Source organism: Delphinapterus leucas, chromosome 3, assembly GCF_059928025.1.
Source record: "Delphinapterus leucas isolate spDelLeu-1000000601 "Yukka" chromosome 3, BTC_Dleu_Yukka2, whole genome shotgun sequence".
In the NCBI taxonomy this organism is placed as follows: Eukaryota; Metazoa; Chordata; class Mammalia; order Artiodactyla; family Monodontidae; genus Delphinapterus; species Delphinapterus leucas.
Genome location: NC_143131.1, coordinates 29,781,537 through 29,806,272, shown reverse-complemented (window position 1 = coordinate 29,806,272; position 24,736 = coordinate 29,781,537). Strand labels below are relative to the sequence as shown.

At 42.1% G+C, this 24,736-nt stretch overlaps 1 protein-coding gene and 1 non-coding gene across 2 annotated transcripts; one reads left to right on the top strand and one right to left on the bottom strand.

The window, feature by feature from the left end:
• Window positions 1-227: 227 nt before the first annotated feature.
• On the top strand, window positions 228-24,736 carry C1QTNF3 (C1q and TNF related 3). Its single transcript, XM_022599677.2, has 6 exons — window positions 228-586; window positions 6,318-6,429; window positions 8,520-8,674; window positions 13,295-13,424; window positions 21,472-21,571; window positions 23,127-24,736. Exons 1-6 carry the CDS (start codon window positions 284-286, stop codon window positions 23,284-23,286), a joined length of 960 nt encoding a protein of 319 aa, XP_022455385.1. The 5' UTR covers window positions 228-283; the 3' UTR covers window positions 23,287-24,736.
• On the bottom strand, window positions 17,304-17,407 carry LOC115801666 (U6 spliceosomal RNA). Its single transcript, XR_004021981.1, has one exon. It is a non-coding gene; the product is annotated as a U6 spliceosomal RNA (small nuclear RNA).

The window sequence follows — 24,736 nt, the reverse complement described above, 5'->3', positions numbered from 1 at the left end:
CAAAAAACGTGCCAAGGTGTGACATTTATGAACCCACCAACTGGGAGCTGTCACACAAATCGTTTTGCCTGTGATGTGGGAAAGTAATGAATGGGGGCCGTTCCGCCCGCGGAGGAGCACCGCTCTTCCTCTGGCCTGCAGCCTTATTTATTACATACCGAAGTATAAAACCGCCTGGCCGGCTGCATGTCTCATCTGCAGCCCTGGCACTTGCCCGAAGAGACCACGGCAGCTGGAGCCCTAGCCGTCTTCTCCGGGAGGCTCTGTGGCTCTGTTGAGAATCATGCTCGGAAGGCAGCTCGTCTGTTGGCACCTGCTGGCTTTGCTTTTCCTCCCTTTTTGCCTGTGTCAAGATGAATACATGGAGGTGAGCGGAAGAGCTAATAAAGTGGTGGCGAGAATAGTGCAAAGCCATCAGCAGACTGGCCGTAGCGGCTCCAAGAGGGAGAAAGTGAGAGAGCGGAGCCATCCTAAAACTGGGACTGTGGATAATAACACTTCTACAGACCTAAAACCCCTGAGACCAGATGAGCTACCGCACCCCGAGGTAGATGACCTAGCCCAGATCACCCCATTCTGGGGCCAGGTACTCGGAATTCTCTTTTAAGGATTACTGTCAAAGCTTAATGAGTTTTGTTGTTTTTGCTCTTTTTTCAGCTATGATTCTTAGGATCGATGCTTTCCAGAAGTTGGCTGAGCTGCTTGTGGGTCTCTCTCTCTGGGTTGCTGTGGGATACTGGGGACGAGGCTGGTCTGTGTTAGAAAATCAGCAGAGGTAGCACTGATGGACTGAGATAAAGAGAGGCCACAGCTGTCCCATCAGAAAGGGGAACAGGGACAGCCAGCCCTGCTCTGCTGTGATTTGGTTTCTTTCTTGCTCTGTTGGTGCGGAAAGGAGGAGAGCTGACCTTTGCAGATAGATCATTAGAGATAATCATCTTCAGATCGTAAGTTGGACTTCGTTAATTCTTCCCAGCAGAGAGAAGCTGCCCTTTGAGTTTTTCACTTGATTTGCGAGCTTACTGTGACGTTTCATGCCAGGCTTGGTTATTTGATTTACAGCCCTCTAGGTTGCTACGTCTCTACGTTCACTCTGTTTAAAAAAGGACCAAAGAGTTAAAACAAAAGCGCACTGTGTTTAAAATGCAGACTTGATTCTGTTGTATGATTTAATGCCCGATAATCACAGAGGACTTGTGTAAGATGCTGAATACAAGCACAGCATCTAAGGGAACATCTTTAACTCTTCCAGGGTAGTACGGGAGTGAGTTAAGGTTTCAGTGTAGTGAATGGCAAATTGATGAAACTCATTTTAATCGAAAACATTAAGAACAGGAAGAAACAGGTTTTCAAGTATGCCTTTATTAGTTTTGTAAATTGAAGCATTTTAAGTGTGGTACAATTGACGTATAACATCATGCTAGCTTCAAGTGTGCAACATAAGGAAGAAGCAGATTTTGATTTGCCTTCTAGGTGTCAAGCACGTTGAAATCAGATGAGGGGCAAGGAGAGTTATTCTGAATTATACGATCTTTTTTTTATTATTATTAAACACTTTAAAAAATTTATTTATTTTTGTCTGCATTGGGTGTTTGTTGCTGCGCGCGGGCTTTCTCTAGTTATGGCGAGCGGGGGCTACTCTTTGTTGTGGTGCGCAGGCTTCTCATTGCAGTGGCTTCTCTTGTTGCGGAGCACCAGCTCTAGGCGCGCGGACTCAGTAGTTGTGGCACACAGGCTTAGTTGCTCTGCGACATGTGAGATCTTCCCGGACCAGGGCTCAAACCCGTGTCCCCTGCATTGGCAGGAGGATTCTTAACCACTGCGCCACCAGGGAAGCCCCCTGAATTATATGATCTTTGAACAAATAAGTTTTACTACAAGAATTGACTGCTTCTCTGCGTTGAATAGGCCCTGACAAAGTCCATGCAGCTGAAATCTAAACCCCTCTGACCACAGATTGAAAGTTTGCGTTGAGACTGGTAGTGTGATCAGACCAAGATCACAGGCAGAAGCATCTGTAGATCTGGGACAAACCTGGGACTTCTAACTTGACCACAAATGCAGTTGCCCTAACTATTCTGTGGGGCCTGGTCAAGAAAAAATTGCTCCTTTGCAGAGCCGTGGAAGAAATGATAACCTCTAAATCCAATCCTGCTTTTTGAAAGCCACTTTTAGAGATTGTTCTTTCATCTGACAATCTTTTGGCTGAAGAATGAATAATACTCATTTGTGTTTTTCTCAGTGGTAAAGATATTTGTGCTTTTGTCCAAGCCTTGATCTGGACTTTCTACTTCAAAAAATGGGCTCTTTGCTGGATCCTTCCTGGTCATGGCATGTGAGCCCCCAGAGGCAGCAGAAGGCAGATGTAGGCTGTCATCGGTCATCAATTCTTGACAGGCCACTGAAATCCAAATTACATTTCTATTCCACCCCACCTTCTAGTGCCTCTAGGCATCTAGCATGTTGAAATCAGATGAGGGGGAAAAGAAGCCACTTTCTAGGTTTTCTTTTTTTTAAGCCGGGGGGCTTTCCAACTCCCTTGGGTTCCTGAAGTATTTCCAAACCAGACCCCAACAGGAGGTAGTGAGGAGATTTAGCCACTGGTATTCTAGAGGTTTCAGTAGAACTCTCTGCCAGTGGATATGGAGACCCACATAGAATTTAGGACTGCTCTGTGTTCCTCCCTCTTGCCTCACTTCCCACACTGCTTCTTTTAATCCTCCTTTTCCCTCATTCATCCCTTTACCGATTAATCTGTGTGCTTCTACTATGAGTCATGCTTTAGGATGGGGATAAATACACTCAAGCTTCTCTCTCTGAACAATGCTGAAGGGCTCTAGTGGGGATAAATCAACAGGTAATTAAGTACCATGTGATAAACAAAGTAATGACACAAAAGACTATTGGGGGAAAAGGGTCAGAATGGTGGTGGCCGCTGAGTCAGATCTCAAATGATGAGACGAAAGCGTGGGCATCCCCGGAAAAAATGAAATAAACAAGCATGCGCCACAGCAAGAGCCTTGAGAGGGGCTTGAGGAGTGGGTGTGGCTGGAGAGCTGGGCCATAGGAGGAAGACACCAGTGATTTTAGTGCCGCCTGATGGATTCCGTTGGCCGGTGAAGAAGCTTAGACCTTATTTTGCCAGCAAAGGTTTGTTTGTTTGTTTGTGCATAGCAGGGCAGTGAGGTGATCAAGTGTGTGTTCTAGAAAGATGACTCTGGCCATAGCGTTTGTGCGGAGATGTGTAGAGGTGGGCTCAGCGGACCTGCACTCTCTTTTCCTGACATTTTCTTCTCTGTAGCTCTTTATTGTTCACCTTTATCCAGCTCCCCTCTCTTCCTGGACACCTATCTCTCCCTCTTCCACTTCCCTTCACCTTCTTTCTCTTCCCTCTTCCTTAAGTTAAGGAAGGAGCTGTGGACTGTCTTTCCTGAAGTCATTTCCCAATAGTAGAGCTTCATTCTCAGTAGCTGCCGCTAGGCCTCCATCTACAAAATGGATGGAACTTGTCTTAGGGACTTTCTTCCTCCCATGCTGTCCATTTGCATGAACTTGGTGTTCAAATTTGACCAAATTTGGGGAAAGGAGTTGATAAACTTGAGAGGGTAATATAGAGAACTACCTAGAATGTCATTTTCCCTTACCTGGGAGAAAACTTCTCAATGAACACATCCTGTCCAACTTGTTCTAAGGCTCATGAACATGGTTCCATTTGACTGAACTCTGAGAGACCAGGCCAGAGGGAGCACCATGTTGTGAAATGTCACAGGACAGTTCTCAGGAAGGGGCCCACTTAATGACCAGAAGTCTCTCCCTGTTTTGGCGGCAGCGCTACGCTCTCAAAGTGGTTGGGTATGCACCCCATCTCCTGGCGCTAACGCCTCATACCCAGACACTAGATTTCAAAACAACATCTTTCTAAGTCACCATCTGAGGCTTTGGAAAAGACTTCAGTATCCTTGTTTGCATTATAGAGCTGGAAAGAAAAATCATGACCATCTTTACCCTATCCTCTAATTTAGTGGACAAGAAAAATGATGCCTGGGAGAAAATGACTTCACAAAAGTCACACAGACCTATGATGGGAGTTCTGGCTCCAGTCCATTTCTTTTTCTGACATTCTTAGCATCTCAGTTTTTCAATTCTATTTTTAAACAAATGGTTCCACTTCAGTACTATCCCTCCCTCCCCACCCTTCTCCTTCCCTAAAATTTCTTACTGGCAGGGCTTAGGATTTCTTGGAGCTTAAACATCTGTATTTCATATTAGCAAAATCATACCAGGAAATTGCAGAATACCTACTTCTCAGATTGCATCTTTGGATTAGAAGGTGGGGTGGTGCTGTGGTGTCTGACTTTCCAAGTGTCTGAAATCCCCTGTCTCAGACCAATTGCTTTCACTGATTTTCTTTTCCTCTGCCAGTTTTATAAAAGGTTTTCATAGACTCCCATACCTGTCCAAGGTTGGGTCTGGGGGACAGAAGACTGGACTAAGAGATTGCTCCAAATCCTAGCTACTGAAAACTTGAGATTGAGCTCTGAGCCATTGCAGGCAATTGCTTGGACTACAGATGCTGTTCTGCATTTTTTTCTTAATAGCTATAGGTGGGAACCTGTAGGAAAAAGGAATGAGAGTAAGGAAAAAAGCCCAAGCTTATGTTTTGTCTTGTTTGTTTTAATTTAATTTAATTGTTTAAACAATTTTTATTGGAGTATAGTTGATTTACAATGTTGTGTTCGTTTCTGCTGTACAGCAAAGTGAATCAGTTGTACATATACATATATCCACTCTTTTTTAGATTCCTTTCCATGGCCATGACAGAGTATTGAGTAGAGTTTCCTGTGCTATAAAAGTCTAGAGGTGCAGCTGTGTGAAGCCTTGATGCATTGTTCTGCTTGGATTTCTAATGATAGAGAAAACTTCAATTTTGAATGACTTCTTCCTCCCTCCCTTTCTCCCTTTCTCTCTCTCTCTCTCTCTCTCTCTCTCTCTCGTCCTTCCTCTCTCACCCCATCCTTTCCTTTTAAAAAGTGAATCCCTTAGCAACAGTAAGCTATTTTCAAAAAACTTTTGAATTATAATTGGTGTCGAGGAAAGTTTCCATGAGTCTTTTGTAAGCCATCATTAAAAGTTGCCAGTTTAAGGGACTTCCCTGGTGGCACAGTGGTTAAGAATCCACCTGCCAATGCAGGGGACATGGGTTCGATCCCTGGTCTGGGAAGATCCCACATGCCCCGGGAGCAACTAAGCCCGTGAGCCACAACTACTGAAGCCTGCACTCCTAGAGCCCGTGCTCCACAACAAGAGAAGCCATCGCAATAAGAAGCCCGTGCACCGCAAGGAAGAGCAGCCCCCGCTCGCCGCAACTAGAGAAAGCCCGTGCACAGCAACGAAGACCCAACGCAGCCAAAAGTAAATAAATAAATAATTTTTTTAAAAAAGTTGCCAATTTAGAAGAGACTCCAAATTTTATGAGCAACTCTAACTCTTCTGCCATTCAACTTCTGCCAAATCTCTAGCTCCTTGACAGTAAGCACAAGCTTTTTTTAGAAATTTATCATTGAATAAAGAAGCGTTGAACTTAGTGTCATATTTGAATACATTTAATATCCATTAAGTACTCATGAAATCTCGGTTCAAATAATGCGTTAATCACTTTAAATTTTCAAGTGGAATATGAAACAGAACAGCATGTTAGAGGTAGAAGTTTAAAAAAAGGGAGTTAAAGTTGTTTCAGGATGTAGATAATTAATAAGAATTTATTGGACTAATGAATACTTTCTTTCCTTTATTTTCTAAGGCAATTTATGTGTGTTGTGATACAATTCAGAATTTCTAAGAACTCTTTACCCAGTATCATGAATATAGATAGACTTAATAGCTATATTTGAGGTTGGTAATTTTTATCATTTGAGGGTCATCTACTCAATCTAGCTACATCTGAGACTGCTGGCAGTTGGAAGAGAAAGGGAGCTTTCTCTTTCTGAGGAGCTTTCTCTTTTCCTGTAGCAGCAGGAACATGCTTCCCAGAAACACAGCCCCAATCCTCCACTCCCACTCCCACTTTCCAAAGAGGCTGTTCTTCTAGTGACTCTCCTGTTTCCTTTGCCTTTCTGATCATCACCTCACCTTAGCTACTCCCTGACTCCTTTGCCATTGACATAAGATGACATAAGTCACCCCACACTTTCTTTTCTGATGTTGTCATAGGCTGTTTGGAATTAAGCTTACCTAGGGGCTGTGGCCAGAGGAAGCTCAAAAGTTCTAATTACTCATATGTACCTTGCTCTGAAGCTTCTCTTTGTATTTTTTCAAAGTCTCCACAAACTGGAGGACTGCCCCCAGACTGCAGCAAGTGTTGTCATGGAGACTACAGCTTTCGAGGCTACCAAGGCCCCCCTGGACCTCCTGGTCTCCCTGGCATTCCAGGTAAGGATGAGAGAGATGCGTTGTTTCCAGTCTAATTGCAGACTGTGCCTAAACAGGAGCCAGGGGTGAAGCTCAGTGAGTTGGGATCACTTGTGTGTGATCCAAAGCTTATGCATGGAAAATCCAAAAGAGAGTTGGGTGGGGAACTGGGCTCATTGAGTTAATGAGGTGGAACTGTATAAACTATAGCATTTATTACCCATACTGCTTGCAGAATCCCATAGGCATTAGGCATGCCGGGGCCCCAGTTTACCGGCCAGGAGGCCCTTCCCCAGCGTGGAGTCTGGAACCACTGGAGCTGAACAGGTTTATACCCCTGTTCCAGTGTTTCTGCCACCGTGTGCTCCACACAGCGCACTAGATCTAGGCTTCAGGGGATTTGGGAAGTGAGATTGCGGAGGAGAGCTTGCTGGTCTGGGTTTTAGTCATCTTCACAGTCTCTTTTACTGAGCTACACATCTTTCTGTCTGATTCTAGGTCTAGCTGAGTTTTTCTTCCCTTAACCCCCAGGCCCTTCCATGCTCAGCTGTCTCTCAGTTGACCTTCATGCCTCTCTTGGCCTCTTGGGGACATTTTTGGGCTCCAGCACCATATGGTGGCATGGGGCATGCTGTAGAGCTACACTGGGCCCCTCTAGACCCACTGTTCAGCCATCTCTACTACTGAGTGGCACCCCAGACATGGATCATTAGGGGAACTTGCTAGTCTCCTGGGTCAGCCAAGGAAAGGGCAGCCCAGGTGCCCTCTGTCCCAGGACCTCCAAACCTATCTGGGCGTTTAACTGACTTTCTTGTCTCCAGGTCAATTCCTGGGGATAGAACATTTTCTCTGGGTTTGGCAAATGTCTGCTTGCTCTTCTCTGACTTACTCCCATTGATGTTAATATTTAACAAATAAGGTTTAATTTTTCTTAATACTTTTGAGTGGCTTGTCAAATGAAACCAAATTTAGAATGAGAAAGTGCTCTGTTAGACTTTATGATCAGTAGCTTGGAATCTATGTCACTGAACATCTAGGGCAGCAGGCAACCCATACAGTGATTATGGGTAGGGGACTTTCAGATCCCTCTAAAATCTTCTTAGGTCTAAACTCTTCTGAGGTCACAGGACAGGCTGGCCTTGGCTACGTGCTTCCCATCAGGAACAGTTTTGTCATTAGCACATTAACTTGTAAACCCAGTCAAAGTTCATTAATCTGGAAGAATTGCAAGCTCGGTATGAAACCCGACCAAAGGTGGCACACAAAATAAACAACAAAAGGGCCTGGAATTCAACAAATATAAAAATAAAGGGAGAGGTATAGAAATTATCTCTTAGCAAAGTAAAGTGAAGAGTTGAAATCATTATCCAAGTCTTGCTTTCGAGATTACTGTTAAAGTTTTTTATCAATGATTTTACTTTTCCTCCAGTTATAAAAGTAGTTCGTGTTCTTTGTAGAAAATTTCAAAAATGCAGAAAAGTGTATAGAATGACACAAAAATCATTTGTGCTTCATCCACTTAGAAAAAAATAACCACTGCAAAATATTTTTATGTAATTTGTTCTAGTCTTTTTCCCCTTTGGATAAAACATGTACATATTTTGTATTATATACATATATATACACATATACATAGTATCATGCTATCACTATTGATTGATTCATAACCTTTTTTATCTAAAAAGATCATGCTATTAAATATTTTTCTTCAGCATTCTTTTTTTGTGACTATATAACATCATTTACTGGGATGTACCATTTTTTAATTTAGCCCTTTCACTATTGATGGACATTTAGGTGGTTTCAAATCTTTGCTCTTATAAAGGATGCTTTATAATGTCTCTATGCAATTTTTCATCCAAGTCTTGCTTTATAGGTAAAACAGGCTTTGGAGCCTGGAGCCTTAAGAGTATCTAAGGCTGTTTTCAGTGTCCCATTTAAAAGCGATCCCATCTGATGACGTCACCATGGCTGTGTTTGAGCTTGTTTCAGATGGTCCCCTTTTACAATTAAGTTTGTCATTTTTGAAGAAAGGAGCTGCATTTGTATAAAAATAGATGGTGAGTATGAGTGACCGGGCTTTCTCACGTGATGATGTCTGGTTGTTTAAGGAAACCATGGAAACAATGGCAATAACGGAGCCACTGGCCACGAAGGGGCCAAAGGAGAGAAAGGAGACAAAGGTGACCTGGGGCCACGAGGGGAGCGTGGGCAGCATGGCCCCAAAGGAGAGAAGGGCTATCCGGGGATCCCACCAGAACTGCAGGTAAATCGTCTTGGCGTGTCTCCAGATGACCCTCACTCAGGGTCCAGGAATCAGAAGGCTTGAGTGCTTCTTCATCCTCAGTGTTGAGTAAACCTGTCTCAATTTGCTCATCTCCACCACAGGGTGTTTGCAGAAGACCTATGCCGTCAAAGTGCTTTGAAATCATTCTTAGGGAGAAATGTACGAAGGGTGAAATTCAACACCCTCATTAGACCAAATTACAAAGCAACCCTGAACATCAGCTAATCTCCATTTTCCAAATGAGGAGACATGTTCAATAAAAAGGTTTTTGGCGACTCGAATATGTAAACTTTTAGATGGATAAAATATTATTAAGTAGATATTTGACCATTCCATTTATTTATCAATTTTGTTACATTTGCATATTTAAATTACATATATGAATATTAATATACAAGTAAATCTATCAAATCAGATTTCGTGGCATTAATTTTTATTAAAGGTTTTCTCATCAGTATCTTCTTTATTACTGGAGGCATTTTATTTTGAGTCATGAGACCATATTCATTTCAGCTTAAAGTTTTTTTAATTCATTTATGAGGCTATCATTGGACGTTTTATCTCAAGCCCACTACCCATTTATCTGTTCTTCTTTTATATATAAATTTATTTATTTATTTTTGGCTGCGTTGGGTCTTCATTGCTGTGCGTGGGCTTTCTCTAGTTGCAGAGAGCGGGGGCTACTCTTTGCTGCGTTGCGCAGGCTTCTCTTGTTGTGGAGCACAGGCTCTAGGTGCACGGGCTTCAGTAGTCGTGGCTCTCAAGCTCTAGAGCACAGGCTCAGTAGTTATGGTGCATGGGCTTTGTTGCTCTGTGGCATGTGGGATCTTCCCGGACCAGGGATTGAAGCCATGTCCCCTGCACTGGCATGCAGATTCCTAACCACTGAGCCACCAGGGAAGTCCCCCATTTATCTGTTCTTTATTTCTCTTTTAAGTCATCTTCAAAATTCTTGTTGTCGGTAACACCTAAAACTTGCAAATGTGAGATGTGAGGTTAGGTCACACCAAGAAAATTACTAAGTCTGGGTTATTTATTTATTTATTTGGCTAATATTTTTAAGATGGATTCTTCCAAGGGACTCCTATCAACATCGAAAGCTAGCATTTTTTTATTGCTTGTTTCTGGCTGGTATGTGTTCCTGAAACAGTAACTAGTGATTAAAATTAAGTAACTGAGAGAACATACTGATGGAATCAAATTCATATTTTAAGGCAAGACAAGAAAAATTGAAACATAATTTTTTCTCTGCCCATTTTGGCCTCCTCCCTCCCCTCTAGTGTGCGTTGTGCATCTGCATTAACCAGACCTCCCCAGTGGCAGAAATAACTGCTCCACCATAAAGATCAATTTCTCTTCTTTTGACACCAGATGTGTAACTCCTTAGAAGATAACATTACTTACTTACAACCTTATTAATGTTACTAGCTATATTACTTGTGTTCTGCCTATTTTAAGATTATTTTTTCTTTCATTACCAGTGTGTGACTGAGCTTCCAATAAAAATAATGATGACTTGGGGACTTGAAACAATTGACCAAATATATAGTCCTATAAGATCAATGATTGTAATAGTGTAACTCGGAATATGGGAAGAAGCAACAAGAGGGAGCCATTTCCTGGACCGTAACAGACTAGTAAGACAGGTGGTCCAGAGGCTTTTGGCTACTGTTAACTGGGTCTGGTCCAGTAATAGCACATGGAGTGTCCTGTCAAGGAAATCCTCTCCTGACCTGGGAATGAGCATTCCTAGTGCAGTGGGACAAATTGGTCACAAAATGCTCCCCAAACCTTGGTTGAAATTAAGAACAAAAGGGAGAGGATTGGTAAAATAAAGAATGTTGCCCACCATCCAGTTCTATAAGAACCAAGTCATTACCACGGCAGTCGTTGACCTACAATACACTGTGAAAGGAAATCAGGGCGGAGATCAGGATGAGGCATTCTGTGCTCTGGGAAAACTGACAGCACTGGCCCTCAGACAGTTAGATCTTTTCAGGAGAGAAATTTATGAACACAGTTTCTTGCATCTTACCATTACTTAGAAAAGCACTGAAACCATTAACTAAGATATCTGTTCCTTGTGAATAGCAGTAACCTTCTACCAAGATGTGTGCTTGATTGTATGGACCCCTTCACCAAAATCACATATATATACTGGTTTCTCCCCCTATCCCCACACCTCTTCAGAACGGTCCTCAGAGCTTTCTGAAAGACGGTCCCCTGGGTTATAATCCTCAGGTTGGCTCTAATAAAATTTTCCAATTTCTGTCTTTGATTACTGATTAATATTTTCATGGACAATACTATAACACGAGAAGCTTTCAAAGAACTATAAGGTACAGCCACTCTATCTGAAATATCAGTGGGGGAAAACTTTACCCTTTATTTGGGCACATGTGGTAGTTGTTTGACCTTGGATAAATTCCATCATTTTGGGGGGAATCAAGTTATTTTAAGGGTAAGCTAAGAGATCCTGTGTGTTACTCAACCTGCTTTTTTGGTTTCGTAACGTCTTTTTTTTTCGTAACTTTTTAATGACTGCTGTTTAATAATTTTAGCAACCTGCGGTCTGTGTGCCAGTATAAATTTACAAAGAAAAGGAGACAGATGCCATCGCCCAAGTTATAGGTACCTAATAAGATGGATGGTTCTCAAAGCTAGAAACTAACCCAAATCTGTGAATTGTTATATGCTAGTTAAGGGGCCTTGTAGTAGCCAGTTTAATGGAGAACACCTGGGCAATTATTACATTTGCTCCATCAGCTTTTTAACCCTAAAAACACATTATGGTCATTAGGGAGAACTACTTTCACATGTTTTGAAGGAGGCATTAAAGTGGAGACAAGATTGGTCCTGGGCAGATTGTAATGGAGAGTGACTTCCAGCCCCTTCATCCCCATTTCTAAATCTCGTCCTCTGGTGTCACCCCTTCTTCATCCTTCTGTGTCCAGTGCCCTCACACTGTCCTCTGACTGCCCCAATCCTTTCTGTGTTGATTCTCCCAGGCCTGCCTCCCTGTCCACACCCCAAGTCTTCCAGAACTTCAAATTATTTGCTCTCTCCTCTCTCGCCCCTCTCCCTTAAAACTTCCATTCATTCAAGATGGATAATCCCAGCAAGTTAAAGAATTTATTGATCTAATTCGCACTCAGTTTCAATGACTCATTTGGACAGGGGACTGGCATTGACTTTCAAATGTGACTCTCCAATGGTGGTACAATTTCCAAGTGTGGGCTATTCCCATACCACCAAGCAATTCTCGGATACCAGCTGGATGTCCTACAATTCAGCTCACTTCTGACACTTAAGAGATCAGTCTTTCGAGACTGCCCCACCCTTCCCCTACTTTAGGTGCCAATCCAAGTTCAGGTTATCACCTGTGCTTCTGTCTTCCAATGACCCCCCCCCCCTTGGGTTTGATTAATTTACTAAAGCGGCTCACAGAAGCACTCAGAGAAACATTTTACTTATTTGCTCACCAATTTATTGTAAAAGGATGTAACTGAAGAGCAACCAGATGGAAGAGATGCATAGGGCAAGGTGTGGGGAAAGGGGACTGAACTTACACTCCCTATCTGAGAGCGCCACTCTCCCCAAATCTCCATGCGTTCACCAACTGGGAAACTCTCCAAAACTTGTCGTTTGGGTTTTTTTTTTTTTTCGCGGTACGCGGGCCTCTCACTGTCGCGGCCTCTCCCGTCGCGGAGCACAGGCTCAGCGGCTATGGCTCACGGGCCCAGCAGCTCCGCGGCACGTGGGGTTTTCCCGGACGGGGGCACGAACCCGTGTCCCCTGCATCGGCCGGTGGACTCTCAATCACTGCGCCACCAGGGAAGCCCCGTCCTTTGGGTTTTTATGGAGGCTTCATTACTTAGGCAAGAGTAATTAAATCACTAGCCATTGGTGACCGATTCTCTGTCCAGCCCCTATCTCTCCTCTCCGGAGGTTTGGGTGCAGGGCTGAGAAAGGGGGGATGGGGGAGGACTGAGAGTTCAAAGCTCTCTAATCACATGGTTGGCTCCACAGGCAACCAGACCCTCCCGAGGGGTTTTTCCAAAGTTACCTGATTAACATAACAAAAGACACCTTGATTGCCCTCAACACTTAGGAAATTCTGAGGATTTTCGGAGTTCTCTGCCAGAACTGGGGGCGAATACTAAATATATATTTATTATAAATCATAATATCACAGGTGTCTTTTTGGAGAAAATAACACAGGGCAAACAAAGTTAAAAAGTTGGCTGCAGGACTTTTCGGGTCCTTTAGTATATGCTAATGGACATTTAATAGCTATATGTAGAAGATTTCATCCAAATTTTCCAGTATTATTTGATAATAGAACTTTAATATCTCAGAAAGCACTTTAAAGTCTAATGTTCATTGAAACACATGCTCAGAACTGTTGATATATACTTTTAATGATGCATAGCATAAAAATGTTAGAAATCACCATGATTTAATTTTTCTCTATAGATTAATGTTTAAATTATTTCCAATCTTGCTGTTACAAATATTGGTGAAATAAACTTACTTGTATCGAAACCTCATTTCTCTAAGATAAATTGCCTTTTAATTAACCCCCAACTCTTTGCTTAGATTGCGTTCATGGCTTCTCTGGCAACTCACTTCAGCAATCAGAACAGTGGGATTATCTTCAGCAGTGTCGAAACCAACATCGGAAATTTCTTCGATGTCATGACCGGTAGATTTGGGGCCCCAGTATCAGGTGAGAGGTAAAAATAAATGACTGGATTAATCAATTAAGCAACCAAGAGAAAGAAGGAAGGAAGTGGGGGAGGGAGGGAGGGAGGGAGGGAAGGAAGGGGGAGGGAACAAAGAAAGAAAGACCCTAAGGGAATTAAGAGTTCCTTGTGGTTCTGGTTAAAACATACATACATATATATATATATATATATATATATATATATATATATATATACATGAGAAGACAGAGACTTTTTTTTTTTTTTTTTGCGGTACGCTGGCCCCTCACCGCTACGGGCCCCTCCCGCCGCGGAGCACAGGCTCCGGACGTGCAGGCCCAGCGGGCACGGCCCACGGGCCGAGCCACTCCACGGCACGCGGGACCCTCCTGGACCGAGGCATGAACCTGCGTCCCCTGCATCGGCAGGCGGACTCCCAACCACTGCGACACCAGGGAAGCCCCAAGACAGAGACATTTTTAAAAATGATGACGACCGTGGGCTACTTAGATTATTAACTCATTCAAACTAACCAAATAAACCTTAAGGGCATAGTTACCTCTGCCTTGAAAAGCCCTTATTCTCACAGTTTAAATGTGTCATAACTGAGTTCATCCCCTCTCCTTTGCCACACCCCAAGGAAGGCCGTATCCTTTTTTAAAAACATTTAAAAAATTTGTTTTGAGTACTTCTGTATTCATTTCCTATTACTGCTGTAACAAATTACCACAAACTAGGCGTAAAACAACACAAAATTACTCTGTAACAGTTCTGGAGGTCAGTACTTCAAAATCAGTCTCACCGGGCTAAAGTCCAGGTATGGGCAGTACTGTTTCCTCTGGAGAGCTCTAGGGCTCTGCCTCTTCCAACTTTAGAGGCTGTCACCATTACCTGCCTATTGGCCACATCACCTCAATCTCTGCTTCCACTGTCACATCACTTTGTCTTCTCAGATTCTGACCTCCTTGGTCTTTTATAGGGACGGAGTGATTACCCTGGGCCCACCTGGATAATCCAGGATAATCTCCCCATCTCAAAACCTTGAATTTAATCACCCTTGCAAAATCTCTTTTGCCATATAAGGTAACAGTCACGGATCTTGGGGATTTTAGGACATGAGCATACATGGGGGCCATTATTTAGTCCCCAACCACTTTCTTACTTTCTAGTTCACAAGCTGCTTCAAGCTCATATTGCATTTTCCCCTGTCCTAGCTCTGGAAATACCCATTTTCCCAAGGAGTCTTGGGAGACTAGTATTTAGAAACCAAAACTTGGGTGCTAAATGTACTCATTGCTATTAGGAGGTCACTGCCTCTGGGTCCTGTCAATGGACAGAGTTAGGAAATACACATGTATACTAATCATGCATGCATACATATCTGTATTTATTTTCCTACTATCTATCTATCTATCTATGTTGTGTGTTAAAAAACAAAAAAAAATGAGTTCATTCTGATACAATCTATATTGTGTGTTAAAAAACAAACGAAAAAACATGAGTTCATTCTGATACATCTGCCTCAAATCCAGCACCACTGAGTTCATCCTAGCATCCTCTTTATTTATTTGTAACTTCTTTCTTTGACAATGTGAACCCTGGCTCTCTTAATCTATAATATATTTACTTATTTGTTGAACCTTAGTATACAAATAAAGTAGTTAAAAAATTGCAAACCCGTGTGCCATGAGAAACAAAGTTACCAACTAGGGTGTAATGTTTGTGTCCAATTTTTTAATTTTTACCGTCCAGTCAAAACATTGTCTTTAAAAGCCCTTAGATCATCTTTTTCCCCCATGCCCTTCAGTTCTGTTACTTCATTAATTTGTAATACAGTTAGATTCATTTGTCATAATCTCATCTTGAGTTTCTCATATTCTAGTTGAGTTTTTAAAACTCTGCAAGGAGCAAAATTTATTCTTTGTGGTGTACAGCTCTATGGGTTTTGACGAGTGCATAGAGATATATCTCCACCACCATAGTATCAAATGGAACAGTTCTTTCATCCCCCAAATTCCCTTGTGCTATCCCTTGGTAGTCAACCCCTGTGTAATCCAACCCCTGACAACGACTGATCGGTTTTCCAACCTTAGAATTCCAAAATGTCATATATATGGATCTTACAATATATACAATATGTCTCTTAGCAAAATTCATTTAACGTTTACACATGTCTATGTATGAATCAATAGTGTTTTCCTTTTTCTGGCTATGTAGTATTCCGTTGAATGGATGTATTAGTTTGTTTATCCACTCATGAGTTAAAAGACATTTAGACTATTGGTGAATTGACCCTTTGTCATTATATAATGTTTCTCTTTATCCTTGATAATATTTCTGAAGTCTCCTATGTTTAGTATATTATAGCTTCCCCAGCTTTCTTTTGGATAGTGTTTTATATCTATCTATCTATCTATCTATCTATATCTCAAATATTACAAATAAGCCAATCAATGAGCTTATTATATCTCCCACCTTCTCTCTTTCTTAATTTTTAACTTTTGGTGGTTGAATCATTTATACACTGTCAAGGTATAAAACAATTACATTTTAGTTTGTCAACATTATCCCCTCCTATGATTTGGACTTATCTTGCAGTTAAATATATTCAATGTTCACCACTAGTCATGTTGCCAAAGTCTCCCAGATATCTCTTTATTAGCTAAACTTTATCCTTCAATTTTCTCAAGAAAGCTTATGCCATCAGTATTCCCTGAGACTTTACATGCTCTAAACTGTTATAACCTTGGCTGCAAATAAAACCTTGGCTTACTTTTTGGTCCTGTTTTCTGGCATTTGGTCTGGAGAACTCTGACATAAGTCTGAGTTTGTTCGTCTTATAAGTGACAATCTTTCTGCTTGACTTCCCAAAGAATTCTTTCTCTATCTTCAAAGTCCAGTGAGTTTTCTAGAAGAAGTGTTAATCATTCTGGGTCAAATTTTCCTGCTGTGTCCTTTCAATATGTGTGTGTAAGCCTTCTTTTTGCCTGGGAAAGCTTCTTTGAATTATATTTTAAAACATACATAAAGTTTTTTCTTCTTGTTGTACTAAGGTGAGGTGGCATTGGGAGCAGTCTGACTTGTGTTAGGAAATTAGGCAAACAGGATATATTGTCTATAGAATATTTAAAAACTGTAATAAAGCCAATGAAAGTTAGCTAGATGTTTTTATTAGCATCATGTCAGGGATAAAATACTCCTCCCCGTGGGGTAGACCGCTCACAAGCATCCCCTGACCCCTCCCCCTGCACCGTAGCACACCACTGGTTAACCTTTTTAAGAACTCCAAGTATATTTTATTTGTTTTCTTTTTGACTTGTCTTAGTCTGTCTTCTGTATGTATTATTTTCTCTAATCTTTTGGGGCTCTTTACTTCCATCTCATGTTGTTTGCTTTTTCCGTTGCTATCTTGCATATGCTTAAAATTGCATCTCCTAGGGGTTAATTATCTTTTTTGCTTCTTCCGATTTCTTCCGTCTTGTTTCTGTGATACTTTTTTTTTTTTTATGTTTTCTGTGTTTTACGTTAGTCATGATGTCCTGGTTTTCAGTTCCTCCTCTTGTCTGGTCATTTCTACCATGGATTTCTGCATTCTGTTTTACAATGTTCTTTCATAGAGGGATTTGCTTCATTAATATATTTCAAACCCATGATGGAATCTTTGCTTACATTTTTCATCTACCACATGATAAAATTTCTTCTTGGTGAGTAATTTTTGTTCTTTTCTACTTTCTAAAATTAACCGATGGTTGAAGAATTTTCCTAGATCAGCTCTATGCAGTAGTTTCTTGGGGAAGGGGAGGGACCCCAGCACACTTCCAGGCTTGGTGGCTTGTTGGTTCCTACCTTGCTGCCAGGGGACTCCCTCTTTCTTTGTTTTCTTTCTTTCTTTACCTTTTTTTTAAAATATGGAATGCTTCACAAATTTGCATGTCATCCTTGCACACGGGCCATGCTGATCTCTGTATCATTACAATTTTAGTATATGTGCTGCCGAAGCGAGCACTCTACACTTCTTTTTTGACTGCCCCGCAGGGCTTGCCAGATCTTACTTCCCCTACCAGGGATCGAACCTGCGCTCCTGCAGTGGAAGCACAGAGTCCTAACCACTGGACCGCCAGGGAAGCCCCGCCACTTCCTTTAACTACAGCCGCTCTGTGTGGCCACACTTCTTGTCTCCCCAGACTGCACTGGGTCTAGGAAAACTTCTAAAACCAGCCTTGCACTTGCTGGTTCCTTTGCCTTTAGGAGCCTTATATTTGCTGGCAGATTCTGAGATCCGCCACCGCAGGATGGCTTTCCACACTTTCTGAACTTTATCTAGCAACCTTCTCCCCAAACATAACTTTTGCTTTATCTCAGCCCTGCTCACAGGAGCTTCTTTTCAGCATCTGTATTTCAGAGTGGCCCTTCTGCATCAGGGAGTGCATTTTTCTGGGCACCATTTGAGATCTGCTGCCACTTGGCTTCCTCAAAACTCCTTGCCCTCCATGTTGACTCCCCATGACTCTGCCTGCGGTCAGTGACATGTGACAGCACTTAACTGATATTTTAAGTTTATTGATTTTTTTTTCAGTCTCCTAGTTTTGCAGAGAATGGATACTTTTTTGGTGTTTGTTGTCAATTTTCCTTGTCTCTGTATATGGTATTGAGAAGGAAAAAAAAAAGAAAATTCAGATGGGTGCAATGGCCATGTTAGATTTGTCACAAATGCTTTCTTTTTTTCAAATTTATTCATTGTGTTGGGTCTTCGTTGCTGCGTGCGGGCTTTCTCTAGTTGCGGCGAGCGGGGGCTACTCTTCATTGCAGTGCACGGGCTTCTCATTGCGGTGGCTTCTCTTTGCTGCAGATCACGGGCTCTAGGTGTGCAGGTTTCAGTGGCTGTGGCACGTGGGCTCAGCAGTTGTGGCTTGTGGGCTCTAGAGCACAGGCTCAGTAGTTGTGGCACATGGACTTAGCTGCTCCGCGTCATGTGGGATCTTCCCAGACCAGGGCTCAAATCCGTGTCCCCTGCATTGGCAGGCAGATTCTTAACCACTGTGCCACCAGGGAAGTCCTGTCACAAATGCTTTTAATGTGTGCCTTGATTTATTTTTCTACCCAGCTGAAGTCAGAAATGAACTGACATACGAAGTGATAGAAGCAATCTTTCATCATGCTTCAATCAGCTTTAAATCTTCTTATGTGATTTTCTGCTCTGAAGGCTTATGTTATAATTTTCCTATAACTATTTTGTTAAACACTGTCTGTGCCACAAATTATATAGGTGCGTAGATATGCCCAATGAATGCTTCCATTGCTTTCAATGACTTTATAATTGAAGCTCAAGGATTTAGTTGTTTTTTAGAATTCTCTTGAGCTGGACATAATTCAGACAATAACAACCATCATTTGACTCCCACTTTACTGTTTAAACCTCATCCAATAGATTATAAAATTACCTTTTCATACTTCTTAACTCTGAGAGTGATGGGACAGAGAAGGCTGAATTTTACAATTATGCAGCACAAAGACCTGAAAAACAGAGTTCAAATGTATTACCTCTGGTTTTAGTACCTTCCCTTGCAGAGCAAAACCATGTGTGGATATAATATAGATTCACTTTTGTATTATATTTCCAACTCTATAGTCATTTCAGTTATTCACCATTTGGTTTCTTAGTCTTTCTAAAATGCTTCTGCAACTATTTTTTATAATAGTCATCATTTTTTCCAGGAAAAGTAATATCTTTTTCTGTCATTTTGTTGTTATTATTATTATATTTTATTTTTGGCTGCATTGGGTCTTCATTGCTGTACACAGGCTTTCTCTAGTTGCGGCATGTGGGCTTCTCATTGTGGTGGCTACCCTTCTTGCGGACCATGGGCTCTAGGCGGGCAGGCTTCAGTAGTTGTGGCTTAGTTGCTCTGTGGCATGTGGGATCATTCCTGGACCAGGGCTCGAACCTGTGTCCCCTGCATTAGCAGGTTGATTCTTCACCACTGCGCCACCAGGAAAGTCCCTTTTTCTGTCATTTTGATTCCCACTTAATCTTCTTGAGGCATTGAAAATTGTTGTGTGTGCATGTAATAAGAAGTTTTGTAAAATGTGAAAAACTGCACACATATAAATTACTTTCTTTGAGTCTTTAATTTCTATCTGCCTTTACTTTTCATCTGTGGACCAATCTTTAGGCATATGAATGAACATGACTTATTTTTATATCGTATGTTTTATTCTCAGCACATTGAATATGCAAGCCTGGCAATAAATTAAGCATAATCATACATCATTTTTTTTTTTTTTTTTGCGGTACGCGGGCCTCTCACCGTTGTGGCCTCTCCCGTTGCGGAGCACAGGCTCCGAATGCGCAGGCTCAGTGGCCATGGCTCACGGGCCCAGCCGCTCCGCGGCATGTGGGATCTTCCCGGACCGGGGCACGAACCCGTATCCCCTGCATCGGCAGGCGGACTCTCAACCACTGCGCCACCGGGGAAGCCGAATCATACATCTTTATTTGGTTCAACTTGACTCAGAGGCAGATGGATCAACATGGTAGCCTTAGAGCTTCTATTTTACTTGATTGCACCTTTGGAAAACAGCATAGAACTATGTGCTTCTTTTTTTTTTAGATGTTTCTGGGTTTTTCTTTTACAAAGTCTACTATGGTCTGACTGTGTCCCCCTGAAACTCACATGTTGAAAGCCTGATGCCCAAAGTGATGGAATTAGGTGATTAGATCACATGAACTCCCATGAATGGGATTAGTGCCCTCATAGAAGAGGTCCCACAGAGCTCCCTAGCCCATTCTGCCATGTGAGGACACAACCAGAAGTCTGTGACCTGGAAGAGGGCCCTCACCGCGTCTTGGAATTCCAGTCTCCAGAGCCGTGAGAAATAAATTTTTGTTATTTATGAGCTACTCAATCTGTTGTATTTTGTTATAGCAGCTCAAATGGATTAAGACAAGGCCATTAGTTTAAAAATGTAGCATGGAAATCAAAAAGAGGTTGATGATTTATATTCATTCATCTTTCCCAAATGCACTCTCAAAACCAAGACCGTTTAGAGTTAGGAAGATTTTCCTTTTCGCTCATCTCTCTACTGTTGGATTCTTCTTAATCTTTCAGTGAAGGTATTTTCTACACTGGCATTTAAAGTGTATCAGGTATATTAAGTTACTTTCAATTAGGAGCCCTAGACTCTTACAAGAAAACTAACATATTTTAAAATATGTTGGTGTTATTTTAATGAAAAGGATTCATATTTTTAGTAGCAAGGTCATGCTGCTGAGTCAAAGTTGAATCTTTTTATTTATTGTACATAATTTCACCTGCTTACAATGAATAACATGAGAAATTGCTGGAGCTGTTAGAATTGATGAACACTTCACGGTGCTACAGTACTTTCTTATCTTTGGCTAATGACAACGTTGCACTTGGGTCATTTTTTTTTTTTTTTTTTTTTGTGCGGTACGCGGGCCTCTCACTGTTGTGGCCTCTCCCGCCGTGGAGCACAGGCTCCGGACATGCAGGCCCAGCGGCCACGGCCCACGGGCCCAGCCGCTCCGCGGCACGCGGGATCCTCCCGGACCGGGGCACGAACCCGCGTCCCCCCCATCGGCAGGCGGACCCCCAACCATTGCGCCACCAGGGAAGCTGTTGGGTCATTTTGTTAGGCCACAGAAGACCACGGGTGCCTCCATGCAGGGCTCTCTACTTTGTCCATATGTGTCCTGAAGAAGGTGTGAATGATGGTTAATCTAAACCTAGGGATGGGTTTACATACTTTGCACTTTGTAAGGGGCAAGGAGAGGCCATGAGATACAGCCAAATCCTGCTTTAAAGACTTTGTATTCTTGTTAGGGAAACATGGTCTACACACTGAGGAAGTCTCAATAATATGTAAAGCAGTTTGAAGGTGAGAGCAGGTAAAGGGACACTCATAGAAATAAAGGCCAAGAAGAACCTACATACCACATAGGATAGCAACAAAAGAAGTGTGAAGTCATGTGACATATCTCCCCACTATCTCCCAGTCCTCAATGTACAATAGTTAATATAAATGTGGATAAATTTTGGCCTCTTTCAGGTGTGTATTTCTTCACCTTCAGCATGATGAAGCATGAGGACGTTGAGGAAGTGTATGTGTACCTCATGCACAATGGCAACACGGTCTTCAGCATGTACAGGTGAGTGGCCTTTTCTATCATAGGTATCCATGGTGCCATTGTTCGCTCAAAGGATGGCCAATGCCAGCGGGTATATAGGAATCAGCAGAGACTGGCATAAACCCTGTTGTCGTTGAGACCTCCCATGTACAATATATGGCCAGATTATCATTACTGTTTGGGAAGCAGTGAATCTGATAAACTTGATCATAAGCAGGTTGATAAGAGGTCTTGAACTAATTACTAGCAACACTCCCCATAACTAGTCATTTGTATTCTTTTCTCAACTCATTCTTTCTTTCCTTCCCTCTCAGCCTTTTCTTCTCCTTTCCTACTCTCCGCCCCCTTTGCCTAGAGTTTAGCCCTTTTGATGGCCTTCTCTATCATCCCTGGAGCTTGCAGTTCAAGAGTTGCGAGTTGGTTTCCTTCTTTAGGCAGTGTTGTAGCTCTGATGTTTACCTTAGCAACCTGGCCCTTAGGCACCTTGGAAAAAAGTTCATTTAAAAAAGAAATATTGCAATTTGCTCTGATATAAGCTTAAGATGTAGGGAAGAGAGGCCAACACCTTTCCCATAATTAAATAAATGGGTATTGTGAAACTGTGAAAAACTTCGTGGTTGTTATCTTTTCTCAGTTATTTTTGATGACTTGTGGGGATTGCCATATTTTTCTCTTTTGGACCCTGGCCTCTAGTAAGAGGCTTTGAAAAGCCAAAAGAGAAAAAGATGAGTTAGGTAGGTGAAATGCTGCAACAAAGAGATCCAGAATATTGTGGCTCGAACACACTAGAACTCCATTTTTCTTGCCTGGTTTCAGGTTGGGGAAGGATGGGGTGGAAAGGGTGGAGGAGGGAATTGTGTGGAGTTTGGAAGGAGGGTTGCTCCACCAGGTTTTTGAGGGATGTGGGCTGGTGAAAGCATTTCTGCCATCTATAAAACTGACTCCCAAATTCTCACATCATTGTCATTGCCACAGTCAGAAGGAGGAAAGAACAACAAGCTTGTGGACATTTTTATGCATCAGGCGTTCTATTCCAAGTCATCACGTTTTCCTAAATGTTTTGCTCTAGCACGACAGGGATCTCCAGCTTTCAAGCCCACAATATCTGTTTCCTCACCGCTCTCTGCCTGACCATGAGCCGATGAAACATGTTTTAGTTTGCGTTATGGCAGCACCCTTCTTTAGAACCAAATTCTAAATTAGTTAAGGTGGACTGAACTGCTATAACATTGGTCCAAGGGCTTGAACATGATAGAAATTCCTTTTCTTCTCATGGCACTGTCTTCAAACACTCGGGCTTCAACAGATGGCTTCCAAGGTCACGCTGGTCATTGTCATTAGCATTCCACACAGTCATAATGAGGAAGGAGCAGGGGGGCTGTTTGTGAGAGCTGTATTGGTGAATCCTATATATAAGTGGCACATGTCATTTCTGTTCACATGGCATTTAGAGAATTTAATCCCAGGACTATACGTAATTGTATGAGACTCCGGAAGAGAAGGGAGGACGGATTTTGGTAAAGAGCTGGCTGTTTACTGCAAAGACTAAGTAGTTGGTGCCTTTTTTTCTTTCTAGTTATGAAACAAAGGGGAAATCAGATACATCCAGCAACCATGCAGTGCTGAAACTGGCCAAAGGGGATGAGGTTTGGCTGAGAATGGGCAATGGCGCTCTTCACGGGGACCACCAGCGCTTCTCCACCTTTGCAGGCTTCCTGCTCTTTGAAACTAAGTAAAAGTATGAATAGACCAGCTCCACTTTGGGGAAGACTTATAGCTGAGCTGGTATTGTCATGATGAGGGACTTTAGATTTGATGGTTCTACATGTTGTATTAAAAAAATTTTTTATTGGTTACATTGCTAATCATACTACAGGTACATCAGTAATGTGGGATGACTCAGGAGCTCAGAAGAAACCACAAAACAGTCTTCCCAAGTGACCTTGACTAATATACCCAGCAACCTTTATCACTCTTTCCTAGGCACCTAAAAGAGAGTTCCCTTCTTGATACAGGTTGGAAATAATTGTTCCCATCAGAGAAGTCATTTGCAAAGAGTATTGGCGGCTCTAATAGCAACATTCAGGAACCCCTGAGGGTCTGGGTTCCTCATTCTTTTATTTATTATTATTATTTTTTTGGTACGCAGGCCTCTCACTGTTGTGGCCTCTCCCATTGCGGAGCACAGGCTCTGGACGCGCAGGCTCAGCGGCCATGGCTCACGGGCCCAGCCGCTCCGCGGCATGTGGGATCTTCCCGGACCGGGGCACGAACCCACGTCCCCTGCATTGGCAGGCGGACTCTCAACCACTGCGCCACCAGGGGAGCCCTGGGTTCCTCATTCTTTACAACGTTTCAGAGAACAGGATGCAGTGATTATGATGGGGCCAAGGAAAGAATAGGGGGCACTTGCCTGGATCAAGGTACTAGAAATACTTGTAAAGTCTAGACTGGGAAGTAACACTTTGATCCAGTGGGTCAATATTCATGGATAAAGTATAGATATTTTTTAGTAATTCCAGATAGCTTTAAGATAGCAGAAGTATTCACAATTCTCAAAAATAATTGACGACTCCTTTTTTTATAAGGATAATGCTATAATTAAATCTTGACTTCTAATGGCTTATATTTTTGGAAATAGAATTTTCCTGTGATCCAGAATTGGGCTTACCAGATCTGGATTATCAGATTGACTCTTTTCCTTTGCATCTCTTACATTACAGCAGAGCTTTGTTGACTTTGGCCTGCAGTGAGTATAGGTCCATACAGTACGGATATAATCACCCACTTTTCTATCAGCTTAGAAATTACCCTAGTATACTATACACACACTGACATGGCATGTTTAAGGAGCTGTAAACCCAAACTAATGTATACAAAATATAAGGGTATTTCACTTAGGAGACATATAATAAAATTGCTTAATCTTTTTAAAAAATAAAAAATTATATGGGAATTGCCTGGTGGTCCAGTGGTTAGGACTCGGTGCTTTCACTGCCACGGCCCGGATTCAATCCCTTGGTCACGGAACTAAGATCCTGCAAGCTGCATAGCGCAGCCAAAAAATAAAAAAAAAGTCTGTATATTTTAAAAAAAATTATGTGACTTCTTTGATTACCATATTTAATCAATATTCACAGAGCAGCTGTGCCACTTGACTTTTGCCTATACCTCCCCAAAAATCAA

Excerpts from the sequence above, each read along its gene's own strand:
- C1QTNF3 (XM_022599677.2), top strand. The coding sequence starts at position 284 with ATGCTCGGAAGGCAGCTCGTCTGTTGGCACCTGCTGGCTTTGCTTTTC. Across the intron at positions 8,675-13,294 it reads GGATCCCACCAGAACTGCAG|ATTGCGTTCATGGCTTCTCT; the intron begins GTAAATCGTCTT and ends CTCTTTGCTTAG. Across the intron at positions 13,425-21,471 it reads ATTTGGGGCCCCAGTATCAG|GTGTGTATTTCTTCACCTTC; the intron begins GTGAGAGGTAAA and ends GGCCTCTTTCAG.